Source organism: Suncus etruscus, chromosome 17 (genome assembly GCF_024139225.1).
Source record: "Suncus etruscus isolate mSunEtr1 chromosome 17, mSunEtr1.pri.cur, whole genome shotgun sequence".
Taxonomy (NCBI): domain Eukaryota; kingdom Metazoa; phylum Chordata; class Mammalia; order Eulipotyphla; family Soricidae; genus Suncus; species Suncus etruscus.
In genome coordinates, this window is record NC_064864.1 from 58505036 (window position 1) to 58520603 (window position 15568).

The 15568-nt window shown below is 42.5% G+C and overlaps 1 protein-coding gene across 3 annotated transcripts in view; it reads right to left on the minus strand.

Moving 5' to 3' along the window:
- The window catches only part of GPAM (glycerol-3-phosphate acyltransferase, mitochondrial), a 75385-nt gene that overhangs the window by 33536 nt on the left and 26281 nt on the right, over positions 1-15568 (minus strand). Inside the window, exons 1-2 of one of the 3 annotated variants that reach the window (XM_049764426.1) lie at positions 4888-4983; positions 2920-3050 (exon numbers count right to left, since the gene is read on the minus strand). In XM_049764426.1, the coding sequence (XP_049620383.1) occupies positions 2920-3021 (102 nt within the window). In that variant the 5' untranslated portion in view covers positions 3022-3050; positions 4888-4983. Of the gene's footprint in view, positions 1-2919; positions 3051-3872; positions 3973-4887; positions 4984-15568 lie in introns of those variants that run through there. The other 2 variants (XM_049764425.1, XM_049764427.1) reach the window with 2 other exon arrangements.

The window sequence follows — 15568 nt, forward strand, 5'->3', positions numbered from 1 at the left end:
CCTGAGTATAGCCATGTGTGACCCAAAAAACAAAACAAAACAAAAAAAACTTGATTCATACACAAAAATAATAAACTATATATCATTAATCTTTCCCAATGTCAATGAGCTAAACTCCCCTATAAAAAAAGGCAGAGGAGGGGCCGGAGAGATAGCACAGCGGTGTTTGCCATGCAAGCAGCCGATCCAGGACCAAAGGTGGTTGGTTCAAATCCTGGTGTCCCATATGCACACACACACACACACACACACACACACACACACACACACACACACACCCGTGCCTGCCAGGAGCTATTTCTGAGCAGACAGCCAGGAGTAACCCCTGAGCAATGCCGGGTGTGGCCCAAAAACAAAAAAAAAAGGCAGAGGAGGGCTGGAGAGATAGCATGGAGGTTGGGCATTTGCCTTGCATGCAATAGGATAGTGGTTTGAATCAAAAAAAGGGAAGTAATGGGGAACAGGGAGTCAATGTTTCAATGGGAGAGTGACACAGCTACACATATCCAAACCACAGACTTATACAACACTAAAAACATGTGATCTAAACTGCAACCACCGTCAACTGGAATATGCCTGGGTTGGGGATGGTGGTGATAGGAGTGGGTGATATTTGAGTGTAGAAACAATAGAGGAGAAAGATGACACTAGTGTTGGTATTAAAATATGATATGCTGGGGCCGGAGAGATAGCATGGAGGTAACGTGTTTGCCTTTCATGCAGGAGGTCATCGGTTCGAATCCCGGCGTCCCATATGGTCCCCCGTGCCTGCCAGGAGCAATTTCTGAGCCTGGAGCCAGAAATAACCCCTGAGCACTGCCGGTGTGACCCAAAAACCACAAAAAAAAAAAAAAATATATGATATGCTTGGGGCCAGAGCAGTGGCGCTAGAGGTAAGGCGTCTGCTTTGCAAGTGCTAGTCTAGGATGAACTGCAGTTAGATCCCTGGTGTCCCATATGGTCCCCCCAAGCCAGGAGCAATTTCTGAGTGCATAGCCAGGAGTAATCCCTGAACGTCAACAGGTGTGGTCCAAAAACAACAATAACAACAACAAATAAAATAACATATAATACGCTTAAAACTCAATTATCAAAAACTTTATAAAGCAAGGTTCTTTAAATTTTTAAAAAATTGAATGCCAGGCCCGGAGAGATAGCACAGCGGTGTTTGCCTTACAAGCAGCCGATCCAGGACCAAAGGTGGTTGGTTCGAAACCGGTGTCCCATATGGTCCCCCGTGCCTGCCAGGAGCTATTTCTGAGCAGATAGCCAGGAGTAACCCCTGAGCACCGCTGGGTGTGACCCAAAAACCAAAAAAAAAAAAAAATTGAATGCCATTATATGTAGGGAAAAATATAAGAAAAATGGGGCCGAGAGATAGCACAGCAGTAAGGCATTTGCCTTGTACACAGCCAACTCAGGATGGACGGTGGTTCAAATCCCGGCATCCCATATGGTCCCCTTTGCCTGCCAGGAGCTATTTCTGAGCACAGAGCCAGGAGTAGCCCCTGAGTGCTGCCGGGTGTGACCTCAAAAAATATAAGAAAATGCACTCCCTTTTCACTGAAATTCACACTAAAATGTCTTCTTTTTAATCACACTTTTTATTATAAATTCATATTGATTAAATATAATTATAAAAAATATAAATAAAAATAAATTTTTCTGGGGGCTGAAGCAATGGCACAGCAGTAGGGCTGTGCAGCTACAAACAACAACAAATAAAATAAAATATAATATTATTAAAACTCAATTATCAAAAACTTTATAAATCAAGGTTCTTTAAATTTTTTAAAAAATTGAATGCCGTTATATGTAGGGAAAAAATATAAGAAAAATGGGGGTGTAGAGATAGCACAGTGGTAAGGTCTTGCATGCATCTGACACAGGACAGACCGTGGTTCGAACCCCCGGAATCCCATATAATCCTCCAAGCCAGAAGCCTTTTCTGAGCACCTAGCCAGGAATAACCCTTGAGCATCACTGGGGGTGGCCCAAAAAAAAAAGAATTTTTTCACCTTGGCCCCAGAGTACAGCAAGGAGAAGGAAAGAAACTGTTGGAATAGGGCCCGGAGAGATAGCACAGCAGCGTTTGCCTTGCAAGCAGCCGATCCAGGACCAAAGATGGTTGGTTCGAATCCCGGTGTCCCATATGGTCCCCCGTGCCGGCTAGGAGCTATTTCTGAGCAGACAGCCAGGAGTCACCCCTGAGCACTGCTGGGTGTGGCCCAAAAACCAAAAAAAAAAAAAGAAAGAAAGAAAGAAAGAAAAGAAACTGTTGGAATAGGAGAAACATAAATATAAAAGGATGAAGGATGAGGGCCAGGGATCAAGCAGTCTTAGATGCACTGGTAATGTTTTAAAAAGGACAGAACTAAATTTATCCAAGCCAAAGGCAACAACAATGGAATCAAGAGACTCAAACTTTAACAATCTAAACTTAAAATGGGCCTATCTTACTGGCAGGCTGGGGATGGGAAGGTGGCATAGGATGCAATTAGGGCATATTGGTGGAGGGAGGCGGACACTAGTGGTGGATTAACCCTGATTCATTGGATGTCTGAAACCCAACTATGAAGGACTTCATAAATCACAATTTTTCAATAAAATTAAAAATAAATGATTATGATTACACTACCCAAAATGACTACTAGCAGTGTTTTTTCCTGTGTGTTATGCTTTTATCACAATCACTGGACATTTCTTACCCAATATTTTTCCTAATTTGCATAATACCATAAGAATTTTCCAATGACTTCAGTCACATAAAGTAACAGCTAAAGGCAGTTCTTGTTGCTATGAAGGTGCTTTGATATTAAGTTGCATATGAAGGTGATTTGATATTATGTTGCATTCAGCATTTTCCTTTTCATAAGTAACAGTAAGGCTAAATGCCTTTCAGCCATATCTCAAACTTACCCATTCTTCATTGGCGTGTTTACAACGACCAACACTGTATTCAGAGGAATTTGGCAGATAAGAAACATCTATGGTGCCAAGAGTCAGTGCAGATTCATCCATGTCACAAAGTGCAATTTCCAAATCATGTGCTAAAAAAAAAAACACACAGCATGTAAGTCAGTGAAGAACTCACTTCTACATTATTTTGCACCATAATGGACTGTTAAATCAGCTACTACCATAGACTGCGATGATATTCAAAATGGAAAACTGAAATCTGATGTAACTAATTAAACCCAGACAGGCACAATTTTTAAATAATTTAATCTTTAGACGTCCTAAACAAGGCAGCTGGGAAATTACAACAGAAAATAGTTTGCTTGTATTGCTGCTTTATAATAGTCCTGAAACATAAAGTCGTGTGTATATTCAATCTTACATGAATGCACACAAGTAGTGAATTTTTTTAAAAATCATAGGGGCCAGAGTGGTGGCGCAGTGGTAAGGCTTTGGCTTGATTCCCCCAGCGTCCCATATGGTCCCCCAAGCCAGGAGCAATTTCTCAGCACATAGCCAGGAATAACCTCTGAGCGTCTCTGGGTGTGTACCAAAAAACAAACCAAAAAAAATCATGTGCAGGAAATTTCAAGTCACACATTATGCAACATAAAATGAGTAAAGGCAATGAGACTCCCTCCCTGTATATTATTACTCAACTGGAATTCAGCTTTGGCTTTTCTTGTAATGCCTTAATAAAATTTATTTTTATTTTTAACACATTCATCACACTCTAAAACAAAGCATACTGTTTTTAAGATATCTAGTGTAATCAATAAATAAGCATTATACTATCCTGGGGATATACTCACTAGCAATGAACTAGCTGCTAACCAAAACAAAATTGTTAATAACCTAAAATATAAACACTTCCTAAAATTCCCAGATTATTTTAGCTTTTGGCTATTTCTCACCTAGCCTTAAATCATTCATTTAAAACCTTGAAGGGTCATGCTCATGTCAGGTTAATAGTGTTCCTTGCAGGGCATATTCTGAATTCTGTTCAATCCCCGAGAGACTGCAGCAGTAATTCTTATTCTTTGCATAACTGTATAGACCTGAACAATTTAATGGAAGCAACAAATAAGAAGGGGAAGAGGAGAGCAAAGCAATGCACCTGGCACCAATGCGCTTCTGCATTAGACAATAAAACTCAAGCTCTTCATTTCAGGCACAGAATGGAGGGAACTACATACAACAGAGGGAGCTCTTGGCTGCGGGAGAAAAGGAAAGAGGCAGCTGGCCCCAGGATGAGGGAGCAGAGGGGAGGAGAAGGAGCCCAGTCTGGGACCAATGGGAAGTTCAGATTTAGTTCCTCCCTTCCCGGCAGCATTAATCCAAGGTCAAGATTTTTTTTTTAATTAAAAAAAAATAAAGAGGCACCAGATTAAGGACAGAGAAGTTGATTGTAGGATCTTTAAGGCCCCAGCTCATAAATCAAATCTACTCAACTCCCTCCACTGTGTATTGCAAACCAGCTGGTTAACTTTCTAAGCCTTAGTTTTCCCTATCTGGACAATGGGCTTATAAGAGGGCAGCATCTAGAGCCTGGAGGTAGGGCACCCTAGCATGGTGCCCTGCACAAAGTGAGCTAGCAGCTGTAGGACGTCATGAGCACCAGCTGCTCCCAGAGCACCCCTGCAGCTGCAACGCCCAGGCCAATATTCCCCCAAACCCTCCACATCCCATTCGGGAGCACTGGGTAGGGAGTCCGGGGAAAACTTTCCCTCCACCCCAGCAGAACCCCACGCTGCAGCCGGAGCTCCCGGGACAAGAGAACGAACCATCCCACCCTCCACCAGCCCAGCACGAGCCGGGCCCATCGATCTCTTAAGGGGAACCCCCGGTTCGGGGAGGGGGTGAGTTAAGAGCCCAGCCCCGCCACTTGCAGGAGCCGCTCCGATCCCAGCGGTGAGCGCGGAGACGCACCTGTCCCGGCGCCGCCGGCCCGAGCAGCCAGCCAGCCTCCCGCAGCCCGCAGCCCGCCCTGCCCGGCAGCTCGCAAGGTGCAACTAGCTCGGCCGGCTCCAGCTGCAGCGGGCGCCGCAGTTCAAGTCTCTGCTGCGCCGGGCCCGGCTGCGGCGTCGCGCGATGATGACGCCACGGGGCCGGGGGCGTGGTCAAGGCGCCCGGGGCCTCAGCCGCTTCCTCTGCGGGGGAAGCGCTCAGGCCTGGGACACGAGCAGTGAGAGCCGAGTTCGCCCTAGGCCGGCGCGCGTGAAGGAATTGACTTTCTATTTTCCTGGACGTCGAGGCAGGCGTGTGTGTGTCTGTGTGTGTGTTTCCCATTGTCCATTTCACTCTGCTCTGAGGCTGGGAATTGTGCCCCCTGGGTGGTCCTTCTTGGATAGGATTTGTAAGGCGATGCAGAATTTATTAGGGATACATTTATTTAGGAATTTATTTATTAGGGATACATTTATTGAGGAATTTATGAGGGATACATTTATTTAGGAATTTATGAGGGATATATTAGGGAGGTAAAAGTAGACATGAGCCTCTTGTGTCATTTCCATAGTAGTGACTGGCTGAAGTTTCTTTTTTCCTTCCAGGAAGAAAATGTTATTAAAGGAGAAACATCCATGAAGCCTGAAAGAGCACTGAGTTTAGAGTTGTCCTTTAAACAAAAACGTGGCAAACAGGACAAGAGTTTCTTGCACACTTATTTTGTCATGCCTGGGACCAGGCCAATGGTTATCTGGCGTATTAGCCATGTAGAAGGAAAGAGATAGCACTTAAACCAAGTGTTGAGTTTATCTAGCAGCTGCAAGTGATCGATGAGGCATAACCCTTGTTCTCAAAACACTGCAACTAACCCTGGTTTTCCTCTCACTAACCCTATCCTTCTCCTTGGATTTCTTTATATGCTTAGTCTATATCCGTCACAGTTCTAATGATTACCTGAGTTCACATTCTGCTGGGATGTGTGTGTGTGTGTGTGTGTGTGTGTGTGTGTGTGTGTGTGTGTGTGTGTGTGTGTGTGTGAGAGAGAGAGAGAGAGAGAGAGAGAGAGACAGACAGACAGACAGACAGACAGACAGACAGACAGAGTCAGACAGAGACAGAGAGAAGAGAGATATGTGCTAAAGTCAGTGTGCTATAAGATGGATCCCACCCTTTGGACGTGGTAAAACAACTAACCAAGATTCGATATTGCCCAACTTTCTCTGGGTTAGCCCTCAACCTAGACTCTGAAAGTCAAGTTTTCCTTTCTTGGGTACAGTGGCATTTTTTCATTATGCTCATTACTATAGTGCAAAATGAAGTCAATCACTTTAGGAATTAAGGTCTATAACATAAAAAATTAGATTATCTTACATAAAGTTCATTTGTAGGTGGCTCTCCTACAGCAACCATTGCACAAGGATTTTTATTGTCCTTATAGAAGATATGGTTTGCAATATGAGGTGTTTCTGGTTACGTAATGAAAATTGTTTTAGAAACAGGTAACAATGGAGGCAATCAGTTTTATCAGCAGACCACAATGATTTGTGATGATCCAGTCTAGCCAGAACAACAAGGACTGATTTTACTTTCTTGCTAGACAACTTGAGGGAAAAAAAAAAAAGTAGAATGAAATAATAAGATATGTGGGCAGGACAGGAGGACAGTGGCCCAAATGGGAGAAGAAATAAGGTGAGCACCATGATTGCCTCAGAGAGCACCAAAGTTGCAGTGCATTCCTGAAAGAATCAAACACCTGAGTGAAAGAGATAGAAGTGGGAGACACAGTAGGCCCAAGCCACTGTGTTGGGAGTACCAACTAGATAACGAAGGTTCATGAAGAAAGAGGGGAGCTATTCTGACCTGGGTTCAATCTTCAGCACTCCATACAACACCCTCAGCCTGCTGGGAGTGAACCCAGAGCTCAGAACCAGGAGTAAGGCCAAGCACCATAGGAAGGAAGGGAAGGGAGAAAGGGAGGGAGGAGGTGGGGAGGGCAGCAAAGGAAGAAAAGATAAGGGTTCCGGCAAAGGAATCACCTCCAAAGCAGAGAGATTCTAGTAGCCAATACCTCTACAAGATAGAGAATTATTCCTGTTCCTACCAGTCAGAACAAACACATACTCTATGATCATGCAAAACCAGAAATAGGGCCTGATCCTGGCACCCAAACTGGAAAACCACATAATTTATGACTCCCAAGGTCTTGGCCCAGTAGTGGATAAGGTTACCTTAGAGTAAATGCATTTCTGTCCTCCCAAACCAATCTTAAAAGCTAGCCCAAAATGGATCAAACCTTTTCCAGAAACAAAATGTACCAAAATGTTCCACAGGAATACTTAAAAGAAATAAAAACTAACAATCACCAAGGTGAAAGTCACAATGTCTGGCAATCAACAACAAGTCAAGCAAAAAGGGCAGGAAAGCATGACACATAATGAGAAAATCAATTTCAAAACCACAGCAATGATAGACATAATTATTTAGACAAGAATTTTTAACAGCTATTTTTATGCCCAAGGAAATAAAGTTCAAGCATAATAAGACATAAAAATCCCTTTTGTAAGGGTGGACAAACTAAGATGGCAGCTTGGGGCTCAGTCACATGAGATACCATACCTAGCTTGCACTTCGAGATGGTCCCGAGAAAACTCTTTAACACACACTTTATCTCTAGGTTATACCTTCTTTAAGAATTGAAGAACGTGACCAGTCAGACCACCGAAGCAGCAACTGAGATGTACAGACAAACTACAGGCTCTACTCATTGAGCACATTCAAGCAAACTAGCATTCCCTTGATATTTTCTCCTCTCTTCTCACTACTTTCTTTTTTATTTTTTTCTTTTCTTTTCTTCTCTTTTCTTTTTTCCTTTTCTCTTGTCCCTTTCTTTCTAATGTATTTTCTCTTTTCTCCCTTCCTACCCCTTCCATATACCTTCCCCTTTCCCCGCTTTGGAAATCCAACTATCCCTTCACCCCTCAATCCCATCCAGACCTCCCACCGTATTAAAACTCTTCACCCTCAGTTCTTTATTAGGCATCAAGATTGACCTCCTACCCCAACGAACCAGTACCCAGCACCCAAGCGAAGGGACACCCAGTCAAACCCACACCTCGTCCCCTGCAAGAAAAGGCAGCCAACAATCCTGCGGACTCATGCTGCACGGCCCTCCCTACCAACTCACCCTCTTAACGTGGACTGTTACTTGAAACCGGACTTAGTTCCAAAAGTATCCCCAATGCAAGAACTCTTCCAAGACCTCCCTGCCGCAATCTGAAGAAGGTAAGGGGGGGGGGTGATGGAAAGGTGCCTGGGAACCCACACACCACAAGAAAAACCCAAAAGACAATGGGAAAACCTGTACTTCCAAAGTAAGTATAAGACCTGTATCACACCACCTTTTTACCTGCTTTTCCCCAAATGTAAGGTAGTCTTTTGCATCACTTTGGTCCTTTAAATACTTTGTTAATTCATTTTTTAAAAAAATATCTGTTCTACATAATGTATGTGAGCACATACATTTTTATTCCTATTTTTATCTTTTTTGGGTGTGTGACCTGTTTCAGTTTTCTTCTCTGTCCACCCCCAAATGCACCGACAATATAATGTAGCACCATTTCTCCCTGCAAAGGCACACTAAAAAAAGGGGGAAATCTTACATATAAAAAAGAGCTCTTATCTACTAGGGATAGGAACTCATAGTTGTTTACAATACAGGAATATCTCCTACCTTGAAAATATGTCATGTGGACTCAACTTAGACCTCAGGTGATTAGACACCATCCGTCCAGCCTTGAACCCTGGATCCCAGGCATAGAAACGGCACAGTTCTTCACAACAGCTGCAGGAAACAAATCCCATTCGGAACAGCCTTAATACTGCTGGGCCACCAACAAGTGCCAACTCTAATATGATATCCTGACAACGAGGAAAATGGGAACAACTTGACCTAAGAGCAGGTTATCCTACCTTACCAGCTAACGATAAGACAAAATCAGAAGACTTGTCACCCTTTGGTAGGTCCAAAAGCCAAGATCGCGATTTACAGATGACTGGCTGCTAGAACCATGACCAGACTGTATATATCTTGGGACCAATAAAAAAGCCCTAGTCTAGGGTTTGAACTACAACCTGCACAATAACCATGATCCCCAGTTCCAAAGGTCTGGCAGAGACAATTGCAATGGAATGGGGCTTCTGGAAACATAAAGAAAGACGCTATCCTAGGTGCCATCCTAGGTTCAGTGCAAAGACCAAAACCACCAACCACAGAAGATGAATTAAAATGACACTGAGGGAACAGAACTTCTAGAACCACAAAGACTGACTTCATCATAAGTCCCACTCCTGGACTTGTGCAGATATTGAGATCTCTAGATACAGAGGTCTGATTTTATCACCCAGGACGGAGCAGAAGTCTTCCAAACACCATGAAAGCACCACCGGGAGAGTAAATGATCCTGAACAGAGTCTATAGTTAATCCCATGACAATATACTCCAAGGGTGGAGAAACCCCATATCTCTTAGGCCATGTGAATTCCTTTTTGAATGACCCCAATATTTACTGTGCCAGGGCAGGAGGGAAAAAAAGCAAAAAGCACAAAACATTCTTTATTTTTTATATATTATTTTTTATCTTCATTTATTATTATTTTTTATTTACCTATCTATTTTTGGTCGATTTCTTAGCTTTGGTGTGGTTATTGAAGTTGTTGTCCCCATTTATACTTATTTTCTCTTCTTTTTTGTTTTTTTCTTTCTTTATGTGCTCTGCCATGTTTCTTATCTCAAGACCATGGCTTTTTTTTTTTTTTTTTTTTTTTTTTTGTGGTGCTTATCGTTATTGTTGGAGTCCTCACTTCTTTTTGTACTGGTGGAGTGTTTCACCTTCTTTTTCTCCTTCGTCTCTCAAACCGATGATGAGAGCCTCCAGAAGGATTCCGCCCATTTTCGGCGTATTAGACTTTTACCCCAGTTTATTACTTTTCTCTTCTTCAAACAAAACCACGTAATTTGAACTAGCTAGTCCTGCCTCCCAGTTAGAGGGGGAAATAAGGGAGGCACCAAGACCAAACAGATGCAAGACTGCTAAGTAGTAGGCTAGGTACAGAGGGGACCACATATTCTAGCAGCCCCAGGAGTGAGGGAAAAGGATATGGGAGGTAGGATGAAAACGGAGGTGTAGGGAGGACAAATTGGTGATGGGAATCTCCCCTGATTTTATGTAAATATGTGCCTAAAATATTATTGTCAACAATATGTAAGCCACTATGATCAAAATAAAAATTATATTTAAAAAAATCCCTTTTGTAAACCAAAGAAAGACCCTGAATTTGTTAAAAATTACTTTCTGAAAATTGTTAACATATAGAAATGCTACTTTTATGAAACTAACAATAAAACTGAAATGCTACTGGGGAAAAATAGATTAAGGAACCTGAGAACATTGCATAGAAAATATACAAAATAAGAGCAAAAGTAAAAAGGCAAACTAAAATTGAGCAGCATATAAGTGAGGCAAGTAAATTCCTTTCCCCTCTAAAAAGAAAGAATATAGGGAGAGGAAGGGTCAGAGAATACAGAAAAAATATTTGAAAGAATAATGAAAATAATGAAAATTTTCAATAATAAAATTTTCGATAATTTTCAAAATTTCAAAATTTTCAATAATGAAAAATATTTCACAGAATAATGAAAATAATCAAAATTTTCTCAATTTATTTCAAACCACAAATCCCAGGCATTCAACAAACTATGTAGAAATTTGTAAATTCTATGAGTGTGCCCCACAATTAGTTGCTCAAAACCAATGTAAAGTAAAATTAAAAAGTTGATAGTGGCCAGAGACCAAAAAAAACAATTAAAAGATGGGTGGGGAGGGAAAATTTAAAAGATGGTTCTTTTTCTGGTGGTAGGGGACACACCGGCAGTGATCAGGGGTTACACATGGCTCTTTACTCAAAAATTACTCCTGGCGGCAAAAGCTGGCTCCCTGTGTGTGACACCAGGCGGGGAAAATCCGCGAAAGTACACCGGCCCAGTGGGGCTCAGCTGTGAAAGACTGTGAGTGTGACCTGTCTATGTCTGTCTACTGTCCTCTTGCGTGAAACTCTTGCGAGTGGGGCAAAAAGAGCCTCCAGAAACCTCGCTCGCCCAGACGCCATTTTCAGGGAGGGACTTCAGAGCATAAAAACCGGCTATCCTTTGCAAAAGCTGGCTCCCTGTGTGTGACACCAGGGGGGGAAAATCCGCGAAAGTACACCGGCCCAGTGGGGCTCAGCTGTGAAAGACTGTGAGTGTGACCTGTCTATGTCTGTCTACTGTCCTCTTGCGTGAAACTCTTGCGAGTGGGGCAAAAAGAGCCTCCAGAAACCTCGCTCGCCCAGACGCCATTTTCAGGGAGGGACTTCAGAGCATAAAAACCGGCTATCCTTTGCAAAAGCTGGCTCCCTGTGTGTGACACCAGGCGGGGAAAATCCGCGAAAGTACACCGGCCCAGTGGGGCTCAGCTGTGAAAGACTGTGAGTGTGACCTGTCTATGTCTGTCTACTGTCCTCTCGCGTGAAACTCTTGCGAGTGGGGCAAAAAGAGCCTCCAGAAACCTCGCTCGCCCAGACGCCATTTTCAGGGAGGGACTTCAGAGCATAAAAACCGGCTATCCTTTGCAAAAGCTGGCTCCCTGTGTGTGACACCAGGCGGGGAAAATCCGCGAAAGTACACCGGCCCAGTGGGGCTCAGCTGTGAAAGACTGTGAGTGTGACCTGTCTATGTCTGTCTACTGTCCTCTTGCGTGAAACTCTTGCGAGTGGGGCAAAAAGAGCCTCCAGAAACCTCGCTCGCCCAGACGCCATTTTCAGGGAGGGACTTCAGAGCATAAAAACCGGCTATCCTTTGCAAAAGCTGGCTCCCTGTGTGTGACACCAGGCGGGGAAAATCCGCGAAAGTACACCGGCCCAGTGGGGCTCAGCTGTGAAAGACTGTGAGTGTGACCTGTCTATGTCTGTCTACTGTCCTCTTGCGTGAAACTCTTGCGAGTGGGGCAAAAAGAGGCTCAGAGGAGCACGGCCGCTCCGCTTCGCTACGCGGCCGTGCACTCTTTCTAAGGAAAGAACTCCATTGCAACAAGAAGGAAAAATCACACTAAGAACGGCGCTATATCACAGAAGCAAACATTTCTCTCTGGACTGTCTTCTCTGTTACATGCTCGGGCCTAAGATTTGACCCAGTGTGAGGCTTCATCCACGGAGGACTCCCCTCCCTTAGAGGCAAGTCAGCCCATCCAGAAAGGGAGGAGCCAGAGGAGTGTGCTGCCTACATCATATAGACAATGAATACCACTACAACACGTAGAAAAACCCACAATACAAATGTGACAATGGGGAAACAGCGCAGGCCAGCATCAGACATAGAGAATGAAGATGACAATTCTGAGGACCAGATAATGACTGAACAACTAATCAACCTCTCAGATAAGGACTTTAGACTAGCAATATGGAAGGTGCTCAACAGACTCCAAGAAACCATGGATCGAGTTGAACAGAACACTAATAAGAACCAAGAAAATATGAAGGCAGAAATGACAAAACTCCAAACTGAAATAACATGTCAACTAACAGGCCTGAAAAACTCAGTAAACGAAGTGAATGACAAAATGGATAAGCTCTGGGACAGGGTATCAGAAGCTGAGAATAGACTTGGTGCTGTGGAAGATGAGATACATAACAATTCCATACAGCAGGAGAGATTGGACAAAAAACTTAAAGCAAATGAGCAGACAATGGAAAAATTAGTCAAAGAATGGGAACAGACGAAAATAGAAGTCTATGATAAGATCAACAGAAACAACTTAAGAATCATTGGAGTCCCAGAGACCCAGGAAGAAAATTTCCAGGAAGAATCAATGGTCAAGAACATCATTAAAGAGAAACTTCCAGAGCTAAAGAATATATGTGATCAAATCCTGCATGCCCGAAGAGTACCAACCAAAAGAGACCCCAGAAAAACCACCCCAAGACACATCCTAGTCACAATGACAAATCCCACAGATAGAGACAGAATTCTGAAAACAGCAAGATCAAAAGGGGAAATCATGTTCAAGCAAGCTTCCCTGAGATTTACAGCAGACCTGTCACCAGAAACGCTCAATGCCAGAAAGCAGTGGTGGGATATTGTGACAAGACTGAATGAAATGAATGCTTCACCCAGAATACTATACCCAGCAAAACTCACTTTCCGGTTTGATGGAAGAATACATGGTTTCACAGACAAAAAACAGCTCAGAAACTTCACAGACACAAAACCAGTCTTAAGAGAAAAACTGAAAGACCTAATCTAAGACAAGACTACCCAAAAGACACACCAAATTTTGAAATAAAGATGGCGTTAAATCCCAGGACAATTCTTTCTCTCAACGTCAATGGACTAAATGCACCAGTTAAGAGACACAGAGTGGCTAAATGGATCAAAAAACTCAATCCAACCTTCTGCTGCCTACAAGAAACGCACCTGAATAGTCAGAACAAACATAAACTCAAAATAAAAGGCTGGAGAAAAGTTATCCAAGCAAACAACACCCATAAAAAAGCTGGAGTGGCCATACTAATATCAGATAATGCAAACTTTATACTCAGGAAGGTTGTAAGGGACAAAGACGGACATTTTATATTAATCAAGGGGTACGTAGAGCAGGAAGAATTCACTCTCCTAAACATATATGCACCGAATGAGGGGCCAGCAAAATATTTAATACAACTGCTGACAAATCTGAAAAATAATATCAACAACAACACAATAATTGTGGGGGACCTAAACACGGCTTTGTCAACACTGGACAGGTCAACCAGACTGAAACCCAACAAGAATATACTAGACCTGAGGAGAGAAATGGAAGAAAGAGGCCTAGTGGATATATATAGGACACTCCATCCCCAGAAACCTGGATACACATTCTTCTCCAATGTACATGGGACATTCTCCAGGATAGACTACATGCTGGCACATAAAACATACCTCCATAAGATCAAGAGGATAGAAATTTTGCAGACTACCTTCGCTGACCACAAGGCTCTGAAATTATTTGTGAACTCCAAAGGGACTCAGAAGAAACACTTTAACACCTGGAAGTTAAACAGCCTCATGCTCAATAACCAGTGGGTCCGAGATGAAATCAAGGAGGAAATAAAAAGGTTCCTGGAAACAAATGACAATAAAGACACAAACTCTCAGAACTTATGGGACACAGCAAAAGCAATACTGAGAGGAAAATTTATAGCTTTGCAAGCACACATCAGGAAAGAAGAAGGAGCTTACCTGAGTAGCTTAATGACACAGCTAATAGAACTAGAAAATGCTCAACAAAAGGACCCAAGAACAGGAAGACAGAAGGAAATAACAAATCTGAGAGCAGAAATCAACGAAGTGGAAACTCAAAAAACAATCCGAAAGATCAACGAAAGCAGAAGTTGGTTCTTTGAAAAAATAAACAAGATTGATAGACCACTGGCAAACCTAACAAAGAAAGAGAGAGAGAGAAACTTGATAACTCGTATCAGGAATGAAAAAGGAGAGATCACTACTGATATGACAGAGATTCAAAGGGTAATCAGAAACTACTTTGAAAAACTCTACGCCACTAAAAATGAGAACCTGGAAGAAATGGATAAATTCTTGGACTCTTATAATCTTCCACGGTTGAAGGAAGAGGATGTAGCATATCTAAACACCCCCATCACCATTGATGAAATTAAAACAGTAATCAAATGTCTGCCGAAAAACAAAAGCCCAGGTCCAGATGGATTCACTAATGAATTCTATCAAACTTTCCAAGAGGAACTACTGCCAATCTTGGCAAGACTCTTTCATGAAATTGAACAAACAGAAACACTTCCAAATAGCTTTTATGAAGCCAACATCACCTTGATACCTAAACCAGACAGAGACGCTACCAAAAAAGAAAATTACAGACCAATATCACTGATGAATGCAGATGCAAAGATCCTCAACAAAATCCTGGCAAATAGGATTCAATGCCTCATTAAGAAGATCATCCACTACGATCAAGTAGGTTTCATCCCAGGAATGCAAGGCTGGTTTAACATCCGTAAATCTATCAACATAATACACAACATCAATAACAAGAAAAATAAAAACCACATGATCATATCAATAGATGCAGAGAAAGCATTTGATAAGGTCCAACACCCATTCTTGATCAAAACTCTCAGCAAGATGGGAATGGAGGGAACCTTTCTCAATATAGTGAAGGCCATCTACCACAAGCCAGTGGCAAATATTATCCTCAATGGAGAAAAACTGAAAGCCTTCCCTCTAAATTCTGGCACAAGACAAGGCTGTCCTCTCTCACCACTCCTATTCAACATAGCACTGGAAGTACTTGCTATAGCGATTAGGCAAGAAAAGGATATCAAGGGAATCCAGATAGGAAAGGAAGAAGTCAAGCTCTCACTGTTTGCAGATGACATGATACTCTACTTAGAAAACCCTAAAGACTCTATCAAAAAGCTTCTAGAAACAATAGACTCATATAGCAAGGTGGCAGGCTACAAAATTAACACACAAAAATCAATGGCCTTTCTATACACCAACAGTAATAAAGAAGAAATGGACATTAAGAAAACAACCCCATTCACAATAGTACCACAC